General features: G+C 32.7%; 2 protein-coding genes and 1 long non-coding RNA gene across 4 annotated transcripts in view; 2 read left to right on the top strand and 1 right to left on the bottom strand.

The window, feature by feature from the left end:
• Window positions 1-172: 172 nt before the first annotated feature.
• Window positions 173-2,744, top strand: LOC111712273 (uncharacterized). Of its 2 annotated transcripts, none has more exons than XM_023486844.1 (4): window positions 173-455; window positions 830-884; window positions 1,463-1,538; window positions 1,956-2,241. In XM_023486844.1, exons 1-4 carry the CDS (start codon window positions 199-201, stop codon window positions 2,006-2,008), a joined length of 441 nt encoding a protein of 146 aa, XP_023342612.1. In that variant the 5' UTR covers window positions 173-198; the 3' UTR covers window positions 2,009-2,241. The 2 variants fall into 2 exon arrangements, with proteins under 2 accessions (XP_023342612.1, XP_023342611.1); XM_023486843.1 differs by lacking the exon at window positions 1,956-2,241 and adding an exon at window positions 2,371-2,744 and having other exon boundaries at window positions 174-455.
• Window positions 2,745-4,960: 2,216 nt separating this feature from the next.
• LOC111712271 (guanine nucleotide-binding protein G(o) subunit alpha) overlaps window positions 4,961-14,684 on the bottom strand; it is a 30,046-nt gene continuing 20,322 nt past the window's right edge. Inside the window, exons 6-11 of the mRNA XM_023486842.1 lie at window positions 9,639-9,756; window positions 9,212-9,295; window positions 8,111-8,188; window positions 6,487-6,581; window positions 6,141-6,240; window positions 4,961-5,576 (exon numbers count right to left, since the gene is read on the bottom strand). Coding sequence (XP_023342610.1) covers window positions 5,463-5,576; window positions 6,141-6,240; window positions 6,487-6,581; window positions 8,111-8,188; window positions 9,212-9,295; window positions 9,639-9,756 — 589 coding nt within the window. The 3' untranslated portion in view covers window positions 4,961-5,462. The remainder of the gene's footprint in view (window positions 5,577-6,140; window positions 6,241-6,486; window positions 6,582-8,110; window positions 8,189-9,211; window positions 9,296-9,638; window positions 9,757-14,684) is intronic.
• Window positions 11,169-11,696, top strand: LOC111712272 (uncharacterized). Its single transcript, XR_002767416.1, has 2 exons — window positions 11,169-11,330; window positions 11,508-11,696. It is a non-coding gene; the product is annotated as an uncharacterized LOC111712272 (long non-coding RNA).

Raw genomic sequence — 14,684 nt, 5'->3', positions numbered from 1 at the left:
TCAGTAAGCTTAAGAGAATTTCCCTAGAAGGGACATAAACCGGACCTAAGAGCCTTAAGCGTTCAATTTAGATTTAAGTCAAAAAAGCTAATTACTTTTTTTGTCTGCCTGACCTGTGTTTGCTTTTAAACTTATTGTTTTAAGATAAGAGATAAGTATAAAAAGGTGTATCCCTGTATCCGCTTCAATTTGGTAAATATGCTAACATTAGCAATACTCTTTACCCTCGTCTGTGCAGCTCCAACCCTGGGCTTCGAGTCCTGTGATGATTGCCTGGATACTATTCCTCTCATAGGATCCTGGATCCATGAAGGAGCTGGAAACATCTCCGAGTACCTCGAGGAGCACTACTGTCCCCATACCCATGATGAGGATTGTGCCATGCATGTCAACGAGATGTATCCTACTATGCTGGAGATGATCGCCGAGGAGTTCATCGTTCTCAGCGCTCACAGGTATAAGCGATAAAAAACAAAATTTTCCCCGAATATTATAAACATAACTGTAAAAAAGAATGGACTGTCACCAAATTCCATTTTTTATTTTTTAGGTGTGGGGGGGGGGGGGTAGAGAACAAAAACTCATAAAGCCCAATTATCTCAGATTATTAATGGTTGGCTCATATTCCGTTACCACAATTAAAACTTTAGAAATCTTTGAATTTTGACAATAATGTTAAACCGATTAAAGAAATAATTTAAAATTTATTTCACTAATAAAGGTGTTTATGTCAATGCGAAATATTTCAATTGTTCTAATAATAAAAACATTTAAATAAAATACTTCTATTCAATAATATGACAATAGAATGAATTTAGTTTTATTTTAGAATCTGTGAACATGTTTTTGCTTGCGGTCAAGAGGTTAAGAACCAGATAGTCAAGGTGCAGTATGAATACTAATATAAACAAGACTTTTAGGGTGTTTCGCGCCCATCTTTTATTTCAACTTTTAACTGTGGCTTTATCTGTGAGCATCTTCTCTTTGTACAATATGACACAATAGCAAAAAAGTTTGTGGATTTAATAATATCGTTTTGTGCATTTTCAAGATTTTATCTAAAATCAAAAACTTTTTGACACAAATAGGAAAACTTAGCTGAAAACTTTAGGGATATCCAGAAAACTTTAGGGATATCCCTAATCCTGATCGGTTAATTAATCTGATGATTAATAACAAAAGTCGAAGAACAAGCTATTTAATCTCGTGATTAAGAAAACGAGGAGATTTTATCAGACAAATATCAATATTTATCAGACAAATATCAATATTTATCAGACAAATATCAATATTTATCAGACAAATATCAATATTTATCAGACAAATATCAATATTTATCTGATAAATATTGATATTTATCTGATAAATATCAATATTTATCAGATAAATGTTTAGAGGGTACTGTTGTGAATCGTGAATGCTCCTTTTTTTGATTGTTTTTTTAAAGACAGTACCTTTTAAGGATATGAGCTGCCTGGAGTGTACTGTAGTATTGGAGGATGTCCATGACATGTTGACCGGAAAGGATCATGTCACAGGTAAACTTGTTTCAAAAAACTAATATAATTTCTTTAATTTTTTACCATTATACAGCCAAACGCTTCAGTTAACACTGAACAGGTTGGGGGGGGGGGGGCGCCAAGTTTTTTTCCCTTGCAATCTCATTTTTTACACTATCGCTGTGAAATTTTGTGACTTTTAATGAAAAGTAATTGAAAGGATTTTTTGTAAAAAAATGTGTTTTTTTTTAATTTTATAGGGTAGGGTACAGGGCGGAAAAAAGTCCGGTCTGTGAAAAAAAAATCTAAGATAGGCCATAACTTTTTTGTAACTAAAGCTACAGATCTATAAACTTTATTTTTAAAGCCCTTTGTTATCTAGAAATGAAACACTTTGATGTTCAATCTTTATTATCTAGAAATTGAACAATTTGAAGTTCAATCTTTATTATCTAGAAATGGAACATCTTCATGTACAATCTTTATTATCTAGAAAAGGAACAACTTAATGTTCAATCTGTATTATCTAGAAATTGAACAACTTCATGTTCAATCTGTATTATCTAGAAATGGAACAACTTCATGTTCAATCTTTATTATCTAGAAATGGAACAACTTCATGTTAAATCTGTATTATCTAGAAATGGAAAAACTTCATGTTCAATCTATATTATCTAGAAATGGAACAACTTCATGTGCAATCTTTATTATCTAGAAATAAATGAAACATCTTCATGTTCAATCTATATTATCTAGAAATGGAACAACTTCATGTGCAATCTTTATTATCTAGAAATAAATGAAACATCTTCATGTTCAATCTGTATTATCTAGAAATGGAACAACTTCATGTTCAATCTGTATTATCTAGAAATGGAACACTGGCTGGAACGTCATTTCTGCACTACCGAAATCCCCCACTGTTACAAGTTTATCGAGAGACACTTCCACGACATGCATCAGATGGTCATGGATCATCTTTTCCATCCTCATCGTTCATGTATCCGTCTGGGATACTGTGAGTTTGTCTCGGACATTATAAATACTAAAAACTTCATCTAAGAGTTTTTGAATTATATGTAATTTCTCTATGGAATCCTATGAAATCTAGATTCTTCTATGTAGAAACTTTGGTAATGAAGAACATTATGAATTAATTCTATTTCCTGTGTACGCACAGAAACTGTGAATTATGTACTTTTAAAATGTAAAAAAAGCAAAAATAAAAATTAGTTTATTTAGTTATTTTAAATGCTTTAATATCAGAAGTTCACAATTACAGGCTACAGGTAGGCGATTATATCAATACAATGAATACGACTTTTGATTTCAATTTTGATCTATATCAAGGTGTTAAACAGAATGGACACAGATAAACATAGTCAAGAGAAGCTGTCAATTGAAAACTGTTTAAATGATCAAGTGTTCATAAAATAGGTAGTTTACACAACATTAGTTCAATCAGCATAGAAAGATAAACTGTCGTCTTCTAAATGATATTCCTGTCACGTGACAAGACAAATAAACAAATTGAGATCATTCATTTTACAAAAGCGATAAAACAATCAAGATGAGAAAGTCTGGATGACATGTCACGTGACAAGACAAATAAACAATCAAGAAGAGAAAGTCTGGATGACATGTCACGTGACAAGACAAATAAACAATCAAGATGAGAAAGTCTGGATGACATGTCACGTGACAAGACAAATAAACAATCAAGAAGAGAAAGTCTGGATGACATGTCACGTGACAAGACAAATAAACAATCAAGAAGAGAAAGTCTGGATGACATGTCACGTGACAAGACAAATAAACAATCAAGAAGAGAAAGTCTGGATGACATGTCACGTGACAAGACAAATAAACAATCAAGAAGAGAAATTGTCTGATGAATTTCGTTATTCAGGCAAACTATATTTCACTGTAATTATCAGGGTTATAGCTTTATTTAGAATAGAATATATAGAGAGGAATTAAAAGAATCTCTCTGCATTAGTTTGTTCAGCCCCTTTCAGCCTGAAAGGGAGTTCAAAGTGTACAAATCATGTAAATGTTCACAAATTATATGCAGTAGAGTACATTAATACAGTATGTTCTCTAGACTATCCATTTCAATTTCGAATTTTTTAAATTGTTAAATAAACTTTTTAATGAATTAGATGAATAAAAACATCATTTGATTTATAGTTATAACGGAAAATCATCGTTTGTACAGTGGAAGGCATAGAGTCTATGTGAAATGATCATTGGTCAATTATGAAACCAGCCTATTTCATAATTTGGTTTTCTTTTAATATTCATTTTAGATTTTCTATAAAATGATATTCCAGGGCCCAACAGGTTATATAGCATAAATATGTGAAGTACACCTGCAGTATGGAAACAGTACAACAAAATGGCCGTTTTACACTTTTTTTTAGTAAATTCCTCTCTATATATTCTATTCTCTATGGTTTTAGCTTTATTTAGAATATGAAAATGAAATCTTAGAACTAAAATTGAACTATGAATCTATATTTTTATTCATTTTTAGGCTAATTTGTACATGATGTAAATATTATTTTAAAAGAATTATTTTATACACCAAGTTTTTGAAAGTATTTGGAAAATATTTGCGTGGAAAAAAATCTAAATCATTCAGCGGAATTCGTGAATTGCTTGTGCACCTTGTTTTGCGCGAAATACACCGCTCAAAGTATAGAATATTTCCTACGAAGGAAGCGAAAAAAAAGTTTGCTGTGGAATAAGAGATTTGTACGCAACGATATTTCCATTCCAATTCGATAATATTAGTACTGAGTACGGACAATGTTTTACATTAAAAACTAAATCATAGTTGACAATCTATTGAGTTTAGCCCTATAAAGACTAGGGGGTGTGAATCTGTGTTTAGCCTGGGGGTTGTTTGCCACCCCCCCCCCCCTAGAAAAAGGCCCTAGAGAATAGGTATGCATGTTCATAGCCCAATTTTTCATGGCCAGCTCAAAAAAACAAAAAAATTAGACGGATAACTTTATTAGTTTGGGTGCCGTGCTTAGGAGGGTGGAAAAATGCCTAAAAAAGGGTAAAAAAAATAAATTTTTTTTTGCGTAAAAGAATATTTTTCTTCACAAACCGGACTTTTTTCCGCCCTGTACCCTACCCTATAAATTAAAAAACAAATATGTTTTAACATAAAATTCTATAAATTTCTACTCATTAAAAGTCACAAAACTTCACGGTGATAGTGTCAAAAATGAGAGAGCTAGGACAAAAAAAACTACAGGAAGTGGCGTTAAACGCCCCCCCCCCCGTCTTCTTAGGGTTAACAAAACAACAGTAAAAAAAGGCGAATCATTCATTACACATAAAAGCCGTTAAATGTAATTAAAAAGTCAGGCCTTGTTGGTTTTATCTTATTTAGATATATAAACCCCAAAACTTTTAATACACCTAATGATTTATAACGAAACCATGGGGGGGGGGGCGGGGGGCTTTGTTTATCAAATTTCACAATAATTTTCTCAATCTTAATTGAATTGTTTAGTTAGTTTTCTGTTTTGCAAACCAAAATGGCTTTTTACATTGCACCTTCAATGGTTTAAAAAAAAAAATCTGTTAACATAGACAAGCCCTGATGTGATTCAAAATAGTTTTCTTTAGCTATTTTTTTTAATAAGATTAGACCCGTCCAAGGTTATACAAACTTGGACTCGTTATAAAGAGAAATAGGAAGACGACATTTAAGAAATCATAGTTAATGTCTTTTTCTATTAATTGAACAAAAACTTGAGTCTAACAGTCGTCTTTCTATTCCTCAATTCTGTTCCATAAACTGTAATTTAGAAAAGTGGATTTTTTGTTAGTATTTTACGCAATTCTTGAATAGAGCTGGGTGGGCTCCGCAGATTACTTGTACTCTATATGCTCCAAGTAAATACTGCAGTCTTTTCCTAGAGGGGTGCAGAGCGTCCAGGATTTCTAGTATATTCCACAATCCTTGAGAAAGTTCTTGATAAGCATATCTGTTATACTGTTACACACAGATCTAACTGTTGTCATGTCCGTAGCACACAGTAGATGGATAAATATTTCCTAAACAAAAACTTTACACTTTTAGAAGGAATCTGAACATTTTGTTCGTTATTAAATATATTCATGGTTACTCACAAAGGATGAGACTTTATAGACGACTGTACGGAATTAATACTATCCGTTTTCTTTATTTAGGATTCCCTGCATTGAATCAGTAAATTTAATTCTTTGCCAAATAATTAAAGATGATTTAAAAATACTTTATTTACGGCAGCATACTTAACGTAACCATAAAAAAGTTTCTGGTCGTCTTTACAGTCTCATTTTTTTGTGGGTAACTCTATAGATCGAACTCACTGAAAGTATTTAGATATTACAGTGATAACCAGAAATCCTGGAATAGGATGCAGACTTTTAAACTCAAGTTATGACTTTTAATAGCGCATTGAACATGAGACACTGCAATTGTGCAACGTATACAGACTCATTTTACTTCATAAGTAATTCAATAACTTTCAAGTAAAGCTATTTGCTTTAAACAACATCAAATGCACTTCAGAAATGCTATAATGTCGTCTTCTTATTCTACGGTTTTCTGGTTTTCTGGTTTTCTTTATATTTTACCTGTTTTCTCTGTTCCTTGAATCTAGCTTTGACAAACTCAATACTCTCCTCATAGTTCCGTTTACCCGTATAGTCGGGGAACGCAGTCGTCAAAGGAACCCTGATTAGTATAAATTAAAATGTAAAATTTGACAAAACATGGAAGACGATTGAATCTGCGTGAGCTTTATTAAAAATAATAGATTAAATTAAAAATGTATATTAATCGAAAAATCCCCCCCCCCCCAAGTTCCAACGGGAGGGGCTAAAACCCCTGCTTTTGAACTGTCTTGTCTACTTGGTAAACGATAATAGAAAAATGGAATGGTTAAAATGTCGTCTTACATGTAAAATATCCTTTTCCTACCTTTTACAGAGCTCCGCGAAAAGATCAGTTTTGTTGAGGAAGAGAACTATGCTCGCATCAAAAAACACTCTGCTGTTTGCTATCATATTAAATAGCTGAAAATAAGAGTTTTTAGAGCTATGTTTTAATAAATTTAATAAATATATAATTCAGTGGCGCAACTTGGACGTTTTTGTGAGGTGGTGGGACGAAATTAGATTTGTGGGGGCTGGAGGGGGGAGGGTTACAGGGGAGGGGGGTTCGCCCCCTGTCGATTTTTTTTATAAAAAAAATCACTGTATTTATGATTTGAAGTAAAAAAAACAGCATATTTTGATTTTTGAAGGGTTGGCTCTGTGCTCAATAACAAATAAAATTCTTCTATCCATGGCTTGTTCATGTGTTAAAAAAATATACAGCGAAACCCTTAATAACGAATACATTGGAAGAATTTATCAAATGTCGTCTTGACAATTTTTCAATGAGTTTTATACTATCTTTCGTAAATTTCAATATTTTTGAAAATAAATTAATAGCCGTGAATATGCGCGAACAGTTCCATATAATCAATTAATTAAAATACTAAATATCTGCAGCATTCCATTATCAGAAAGTGAAGAATACGACATTTGATGAGTTCTTTCGATGTATTCGTTATTAAGGGTTTCACTGTACATTTAACAGCTTTAAAATGAACGAAATTTCTGTTATTCTTGTGTCTTTTCGTGTATTTCTTAGTGTCTGTTAGTCCCTGGCTTAGTCATATTTACTATGTATATATAGTCCCCTATTACAGTTTACAGAAGTTTTTTGTCATTCATGGCTATCTTTAATCTGTCCTAAACCATAATAGTCTTTCTGCTCCAAGTCCCTCTATCCTTGTTTTCCAGTAAGGAGCTTATCCCTATTTTCCTCTTATAGTCTTCAAAAGTCCATATAGTCCGATATAATGATTATTTTTTCTTGTTGTTTAGGTTGTTGTGATTTGTGTAACCTTGAATGATATATGTATTGTAATACTCATGAGAAGTAACATATATACAGGTTTTTTTAGACAATAAATTAAGAATTACTGACTTTCTTTAAGTTAAAAACGAGAAAATAGTTAGAAATTCTATTAAAAAATTATAGTTTTTCTAAACTTATTAAACTAGTTATACATTTCAGCATATGTTTTTTTTAAATTGGTGACTTCTCATATTAAATAGATGATAATAAACTTTTTTCAAGTGCTATTTTTAAAACTTTTAACAGCTGAAAAAAAAACATTTTTTAGTGATTGTGTTTTCTCAAACTTTATGAAATTATCATATTAACCAGCTGAAAATAGCGCTTCAAGAGATTTTTTTTTAAATTTGCAACATCAATAATAAAGTACACGTGGCTCATACTTATTTGGTAAAAGGTGGACGCCGTTTTTGGTTTCGATTTTCACATCTAGGATACTGATTATACCCGGCAAAACGAGACAGTAAAGTAAAGTACAAAATTATTTATTTATGAAATATAACAATGAAATACAAAATAAAGTGTTTCAGGAGAAAATATTTAAAAACCTCTAAAATTAGAGGTTGTGGGAATATTCCCCCCCAATTCTAAAAAAACCAGACCCTTCTATAAGGAAAATTCTAGAATAATGCAGTACCTTAATCGACTCATGCATCTTGTTAATATCTGCTCCAGACTTCTGAGCATACTCAGTTAAACTCACACAAAACACAACCTTTAAAAGTCAAATACAAATACAGTTTAACACAGAACTTCGGAGACATCGAAACTATTTATAAAATGTCGTCATAAAAGGTGTTCAATGGGTTTTATACTATTATACCAAATTCTCAGTAATTGATAAAAACCGCCATGAAACATGCGAAAAAGGTTTTAAAGAACTCAATTTAATTATTCCATTATCAGTAAGTTAACCCTATAAAGGCTGGGGGGGGGGTCTGAATCTATGTATATATTGGGGGGTGCTTCCCCCCCCCCTAAGAAAGGCCTTAGATAATAGGTATAGGGTTAAAATGCATTTGTATAGCCAATTTTTCAAGGCCAGATAATTAAAAAAAATTAGGTCGATAATTTTGTAGTTTGGGTGCTAGGGAGGGTTAAAAAAATGCCAAAAAAAGGTCAAGAAATGTAAAAAGTATTTTTTTGTTTAAAACAAATATGTTTCTACATCCATTTTTCAAGGGCTTTTAAAAAAATATAGCTTTTAGATCTGTAGCTTTACTCAAAACAAAGTTCTGGGCAATTTTAGATTTTTTTACACACAGATCGGTTTTTTTTTACCGCCCTGTGTACCCTACCCTAGGCATAAAAAAATTTACAAATCCTGTAAATTTCTATTTATTAAAAGTAATCAAATTTCACGGTCAAAAATGAGAGCGATAGGGCAAAAAAATGGGGACGCCAAATGCCCCACACCCCAGCCTGTTTAGGGTTAAGAAAACGAGATTTTATAAATTCTTTCGATGTCTCCGAAGTTTCGGGTTAAACTTTAGGATTGTGATAAAAGAAAAAATATTAATTTTATTCTCACAAGTCAGAGAGTAAAAAATTCTTAATTTTATGATATTTTAAAGTTTCCAAGGAAAAATTTATTTCATTATTTGTCTTGATTTGAAAAATGCTAAAAAACTAACAGTTTTTTTTAGCATTTTTGTTCTAATTTTCGTTGCTACTCTTGGGCATGTAAGAAAATATTTTTTTTTCAAACAAAAGTTGTTGAAATTGCAGGAAAAAATACCGCATGAACACAGTCGAATAAGTACAACCATTTCCTTCTCTCAGATTTTTGTCCCCCGACATCGTGGATTCGGAACACCATATCCTACACCAAGTAATGTCTTTTTAAAAAGTTCTATGTAAAAATATGAATAACAATTAAATACAATTTCAAATGATTAGATTTTGATTTTAAAGAACCGATATTTTTAGTAAATCTTGAACTAGATTAAATAAATTGGAGAGCTAGATAACTGAACCATACCTACCACTGGTTCAAATCCTCGATCACCAATACATAGTTTTGGATTCTTAAGGATTTGAATCGGTGATTTAGGATTTGAACCGGCGGTAGATAGATCAGCAATCTTTCTAATCCATTAAATCCGGTCCCGCTTTTCATAATATCTGGTCCCTATAGATATATCTGTACTTGCTCTAATTCTCACCTTGATGAAGAATTTGACCTCGACAATTCCTGAGGTTTTGATCCTACAGTGTAGAATATCCTCCGTGGTTGGAATATAGGAGTTCTGACCCAATCTCTCCACATTATCCAGGAAATATCTGAACCAAGGTTGTATAATAAGGTATGTTCAGAGATAAGAGAGTAACAGAGATTAATTAAAACCTATCCGATATTTTCCATAGTAGGTTCTATTGTGTACAAGTATGTACATGACCAATAAGCAGACATCTGTATTCCGGGATATTTCAGGATCCTTTGTATACAAAGTACAAAATCTTTAAAAATAGACTAAATTCATAAATTTTATGTTTCTTGATAAAAATTTGAGTATTTCTTTAAAAGTTGTAAAACTTAACCCCTGAATATTTATTATATGTAACAAGTGGCAGTTAGATGATAGTCAAAAATAACTTTAATGAAACTGTAGCATGGCGTGCCGGAACACTTTAAGCCTGCTAAGCCTATCCAGGTAGAGAAAAATCATATACGCATTGCGCAGTCTGGTTAGTGTGTGGGTTGGTTACTCTCGATGCGCTCCAATTTACGGATTTACAATTATGTCTCCTAAGATAGATAGACAAAAACCTCATATGACGTCACTGATTAAAGAGGAGAGAGTGACATTGGAGCGCATCGAGAGTAACCAACCTTATTTTACAAGCTTGATCTGAACACACTTTATTAATAAATTCCAGCAAGGGAGGAATTGTGTAATTATTGGACAAATCATGAATTGTGTAAGTATAAGAGGAATCATGAATTGAGGAAGTATAGGATAAATCATGAATTGTGTAAGTATAAGAGGAATCATGAATTGAGGAAGTATAGGAGAAATCATGAATTGTGTAAGTATAAGAGGAATCATGAATTGAGGAAGTATAGGAGAAATCATGAATTGTTCAAGTATAGGACGAATCATGAATTGTGTAAGTATAAGACGAATCATGAATTGTGTAAGTATAGGACAAATCATGAATTGTGTAAGTATAAGAGGAATCATGAATTGTGGAAGTATAGGAGAAATCATGAATTGTTCAAGTATAGGATGAATCATGAATTGTGTAAGTATAGGATGAATCATGAATTGTGTAAGTGTACGTATAGGACGAATCATGAATTGTGTAAGTATAGGACAAATCATAAAATGTGTAAGTTTAAGAGGAATCATAAATTTGTAAGCTTAGGACGAGTCATCAATTGTGTAAGTATAGGATGAATCATGAATTGTGTAAGTATAGGACGAATCGTGAATTGTGTAAGTTTAGGATAAATCATAAATTGTGTAAGTTTAGGACGAATTGTGCAAGTTTAGGACCCATCATAAATTGTGTAAGTTTAGGACGAATTGTGCAAGTTTAGGACCCATCATAAATTGTGTAAGTTTAGGACGAATTGTGCAAGTATAAGACGAATCATAAATTGTGCAAGTATAGGACGCTGTTGTACAAGCTGTACAATACAGAAGAAATTGAACATAATGTGTGAATATTCTCTTTCCCCCCCGCTCCTTACTGAACTGCAGGGACCCTGGAGAAGGATAAATTATATACATAGAATCCTGATTGTAAACCGGTATATGTACAGTGTATACTGTACAACAATAAAACTGATTCAAATACTTCAGTTTGCACTAAACCTGCGCTGCAACTCTTACATCAGAATTAATATTCAGGTATACAATTATCTGATATACTCGCTCATCTTCTCATGAAAACATATTCGAAAGTCTATATTTCTATTCACTATTATAAGTTTTATAGCGCTGAGTTCGATAGTAAATACAGGTCCATTCAAAAACCATTACTCTCTAACAAGAAACAAACAAATTTATATTTATTCTATTATTTAGAATCGCTGGTAGAGGTAGAGTGGGCGTTCCTCTCTCCCCCTCCTCCCCCCTTCATACTTCGTCTCTCTGCGTCCTGAGAGCTCGGAGTATAGAAGCATTAGAGATGTCAACCTGCACAACCTCCTTGGAAAGGTCGTTATCATTTATTTCTGTCTTCTTATCTTGAAATAAATGATTTGTATAACTTTATTGCACAGCTGTATTGCTCTATCAGTGAATGCACTGAAATAATTCTGGTTACAAAAATATAGAGGTTTTTACGTATAGAGAAGATAATCCTCTTTAAACAAAATCTGGTCTATACGACAGACGCATCATAAATTTTGTAAGTTTAGGACTAATTGTGCAAGTATAGGACGAATCATAAATCGTGTTAGAAGTGTATACGACAAATCATGTTTTGTGTAAGGGGCGTAATGGACAAACCATGTTTAAAAGCAAAAGATCTTTATTGTTTATAAAACGAATAAAGAAATATATAAAAATGTGCACAAGAGGTATGCTGATTTCACTCAGAATCTTATCCCCATTTTTTAATATAAAAAACACTTTCTTCACATCCGTGAATTTAGTTCAAAATTCGTGAATATCCCCTTTAAGTTATAAAATATTTTTCTCCACAAGATATCAATCAACATTACATTGCACCTCTCACAATTCTCAAAAATGTTTTTATCGAATTCTTCTTTCAAAATTAATATTTAAAGGCAATGTAGACATAATCTTAAGTTAGATTTTTTAGTCCCGAGTCCAATTTATAACAGTCCCCACTTCTTTAAGACCTGGTCTGATTTTCGAAGACGTTTTCTCACTAAAAATTCGGCATTCGAGTGTCTAGTGTGAACTCTATCAGAATGGCCTCACTTATTTCTCAAAGCAGAATTAATAGAATTCCAATTATTTTATGTTAAATGAGGTTTAAAAAATCGAAAAAAATAATGGTTTTCTCTGACAACCGGAAATAAATATGAAATAGCAATGTTTTTAAAATAAAAAGCATTTTTTCATACAAACAAGGAGAAGCGTTTCTGTGGATAAAATATGCAATTTTCCACCGTTTATAGTACCGCCAAAATCTCACAAATTTCTATTGTAGTGACATGATGGTGGCTTGATAGAAATATTTGTGACTGGGGCCTCTAACTACGTATTCGTGAAAAATGGTTTCAAAACTAAGTGTTTCTAAAGGAACAGGATGTACGTATTACGTAGAGAACGAAGAAGTGGAAGACTGGGGGAGGGAAGGGAGTGAAGAAAATGATTAAACTAATAATTAAACTTTGCCATAAAAGATTGAAACTTTATGAATTCATAATGTGAAGGGTGGTTCTGTAGTAAATGCCCTATCCCATTAACTGTTTTTTGAACACGTATCTATCCAGGTACAATTCAGTTCCACTCAGATATCAATGTCTAAACCCGGACACAAGCACGTAACTATCAATGCCTCAACTAGTACACCATGAGCTATCAATGCCTCAACTAGGACACAATCTTGAGCTATCAATGCCTTAACTAGTACACATAGATTCAGCCTCCTTATAAACAGTCTCATCAATTTTAAAGACAGGGCTGACTTTGAAGTGTCGCAACGCCCTAGGCTTAGATTTTATCGCTCTAACTCACTTATGCTTTTCTGTAGCCCTTTACATGTTCATTTTAGCACTGTAAAGCACTTCTTGTTAGATTTGGTTTTTTAGAAGTAATTGGCAAAATTCTCAACGATTTTTGCTAGAGAGCGTGAGACCATTAAATCGCAGTGAGTACACGATCTTGAGGTATCAATGTCTAAACTAGGACACGATCTCGTAAATTATCAATGTCTCAACTAGGACACGATCTTGTAAGCTAGCAATGTCTCAACTAGGACACGATCTTGAGGTATCAATGTTTCAACTAGGACATGATCTTGAGGTATCAATGTCTCAACTAGGACACGATCTCGTAAACTATCGATGCCTCAACTAGGACACAATCTTGAGCTATCAATGCCTCAACTAGGCCACGATCTTGTAAACTATCAATGTCTCAACTAGGACACAATCTTGAGGTATCAATGCCTCAACTAGGAAAAGATCTTGAGCTATCGATGCCTTAACTAGGACATAGTCTTGAGCTATCAATGCCTCAACTAGGACACGATCTTGTAAACTATCAATGTCTCAACTAGGACACGATCTTGAGCTATTCATGCTTCAATCTTACACAATCTTGTAAACTATCAATATCTTAACAAGGACACAATCTTCAAACCATTCGTTTAGAACAAGGACATGATTACTCTCTCACAGCAATCAAAGCGGAGTCTCTATATCAACTAGCTATATACACTTTACTTTAGATTAGAATTGGATCTGAGCAGCGTAATTACAAGTTCTGCACTGTTATATATAACATAGTTAAGCAATCACAAAATGGGTATCTACGTTCATTGATTGGGTTAATCGCAATACATGATTTACATATTAACTAACGGGCAAATTTAGCTATATTGACAATGTATAGAACGTAATTTACTATGAGCCTGTATATTTGCTACCCTAGTAAATAGACAGATTATTCAAAAATCAAATGAATCTCATCAAGTGCTTCCCTTTTAAAGGTTTTAAGACTAAGAGGATTATTTAAGAAGATGTTTATTTTGTATACAGAGTTAACCACAAAGAATGAGACTGTAAAGACAACCTGAAACTAGTAAAATATGACTTTTAATTTTTAATGGCTTTTATAATGATTGGACAAAGAAAGACAAAAGTTTACAGTTGCAGCGAATTATGAATATAAGAAAATAGTTGTCTCTGAAGTCTCATCCTTTGTGGATAACCCTCTCTTTCAAACCGTTCTTGAGATTTTTTGCTTTGATTTGCTCCCATTGGACATATATTAAGTGGGTCCTAAAAACATTATGATTAAAAGACGACTTTATGAAGATGCATTTCAAACTATGGTCTTCTTTTTTTCTCTCTTTAAAATGACAAAGAAATAATTATGTCTTTGGCATATCTGAGGGTTACAGCATTGGGAATAGAAAATTAGAGTTTTTATCAAGAACGCAATTCCATTCTGGTTTCGTTGTTGTTCAACAATTATATTTGTAAAATAATGTACACTAGAACAACCGTTTAAAGATACAGAGTAACCCACAAAGAATGAGACTTCAGAGACGACTGTAGTGAA

This window comes from Eurytemora carolleeae, unplaced genomic scaffold (genome assembly GCF_000591075.1).
Source record: "Eurytemora carolleeae unplaced genomic scaffold, Eaff_2.0 scaffold891, whole genome shotgun sequence".
NCBI classification, from domain to species: Eukaryota; Metazoa; Arthropoda; class Copepoda; order Calanoida; family Temoridae; genus Eurytemora; species Eurytemora carolleeae.
The sequence above is the reverse complement of the archived record's forward strand: the minus strand, read 5'-3'. Positions and strand labels throughout refer to the sequence as shown.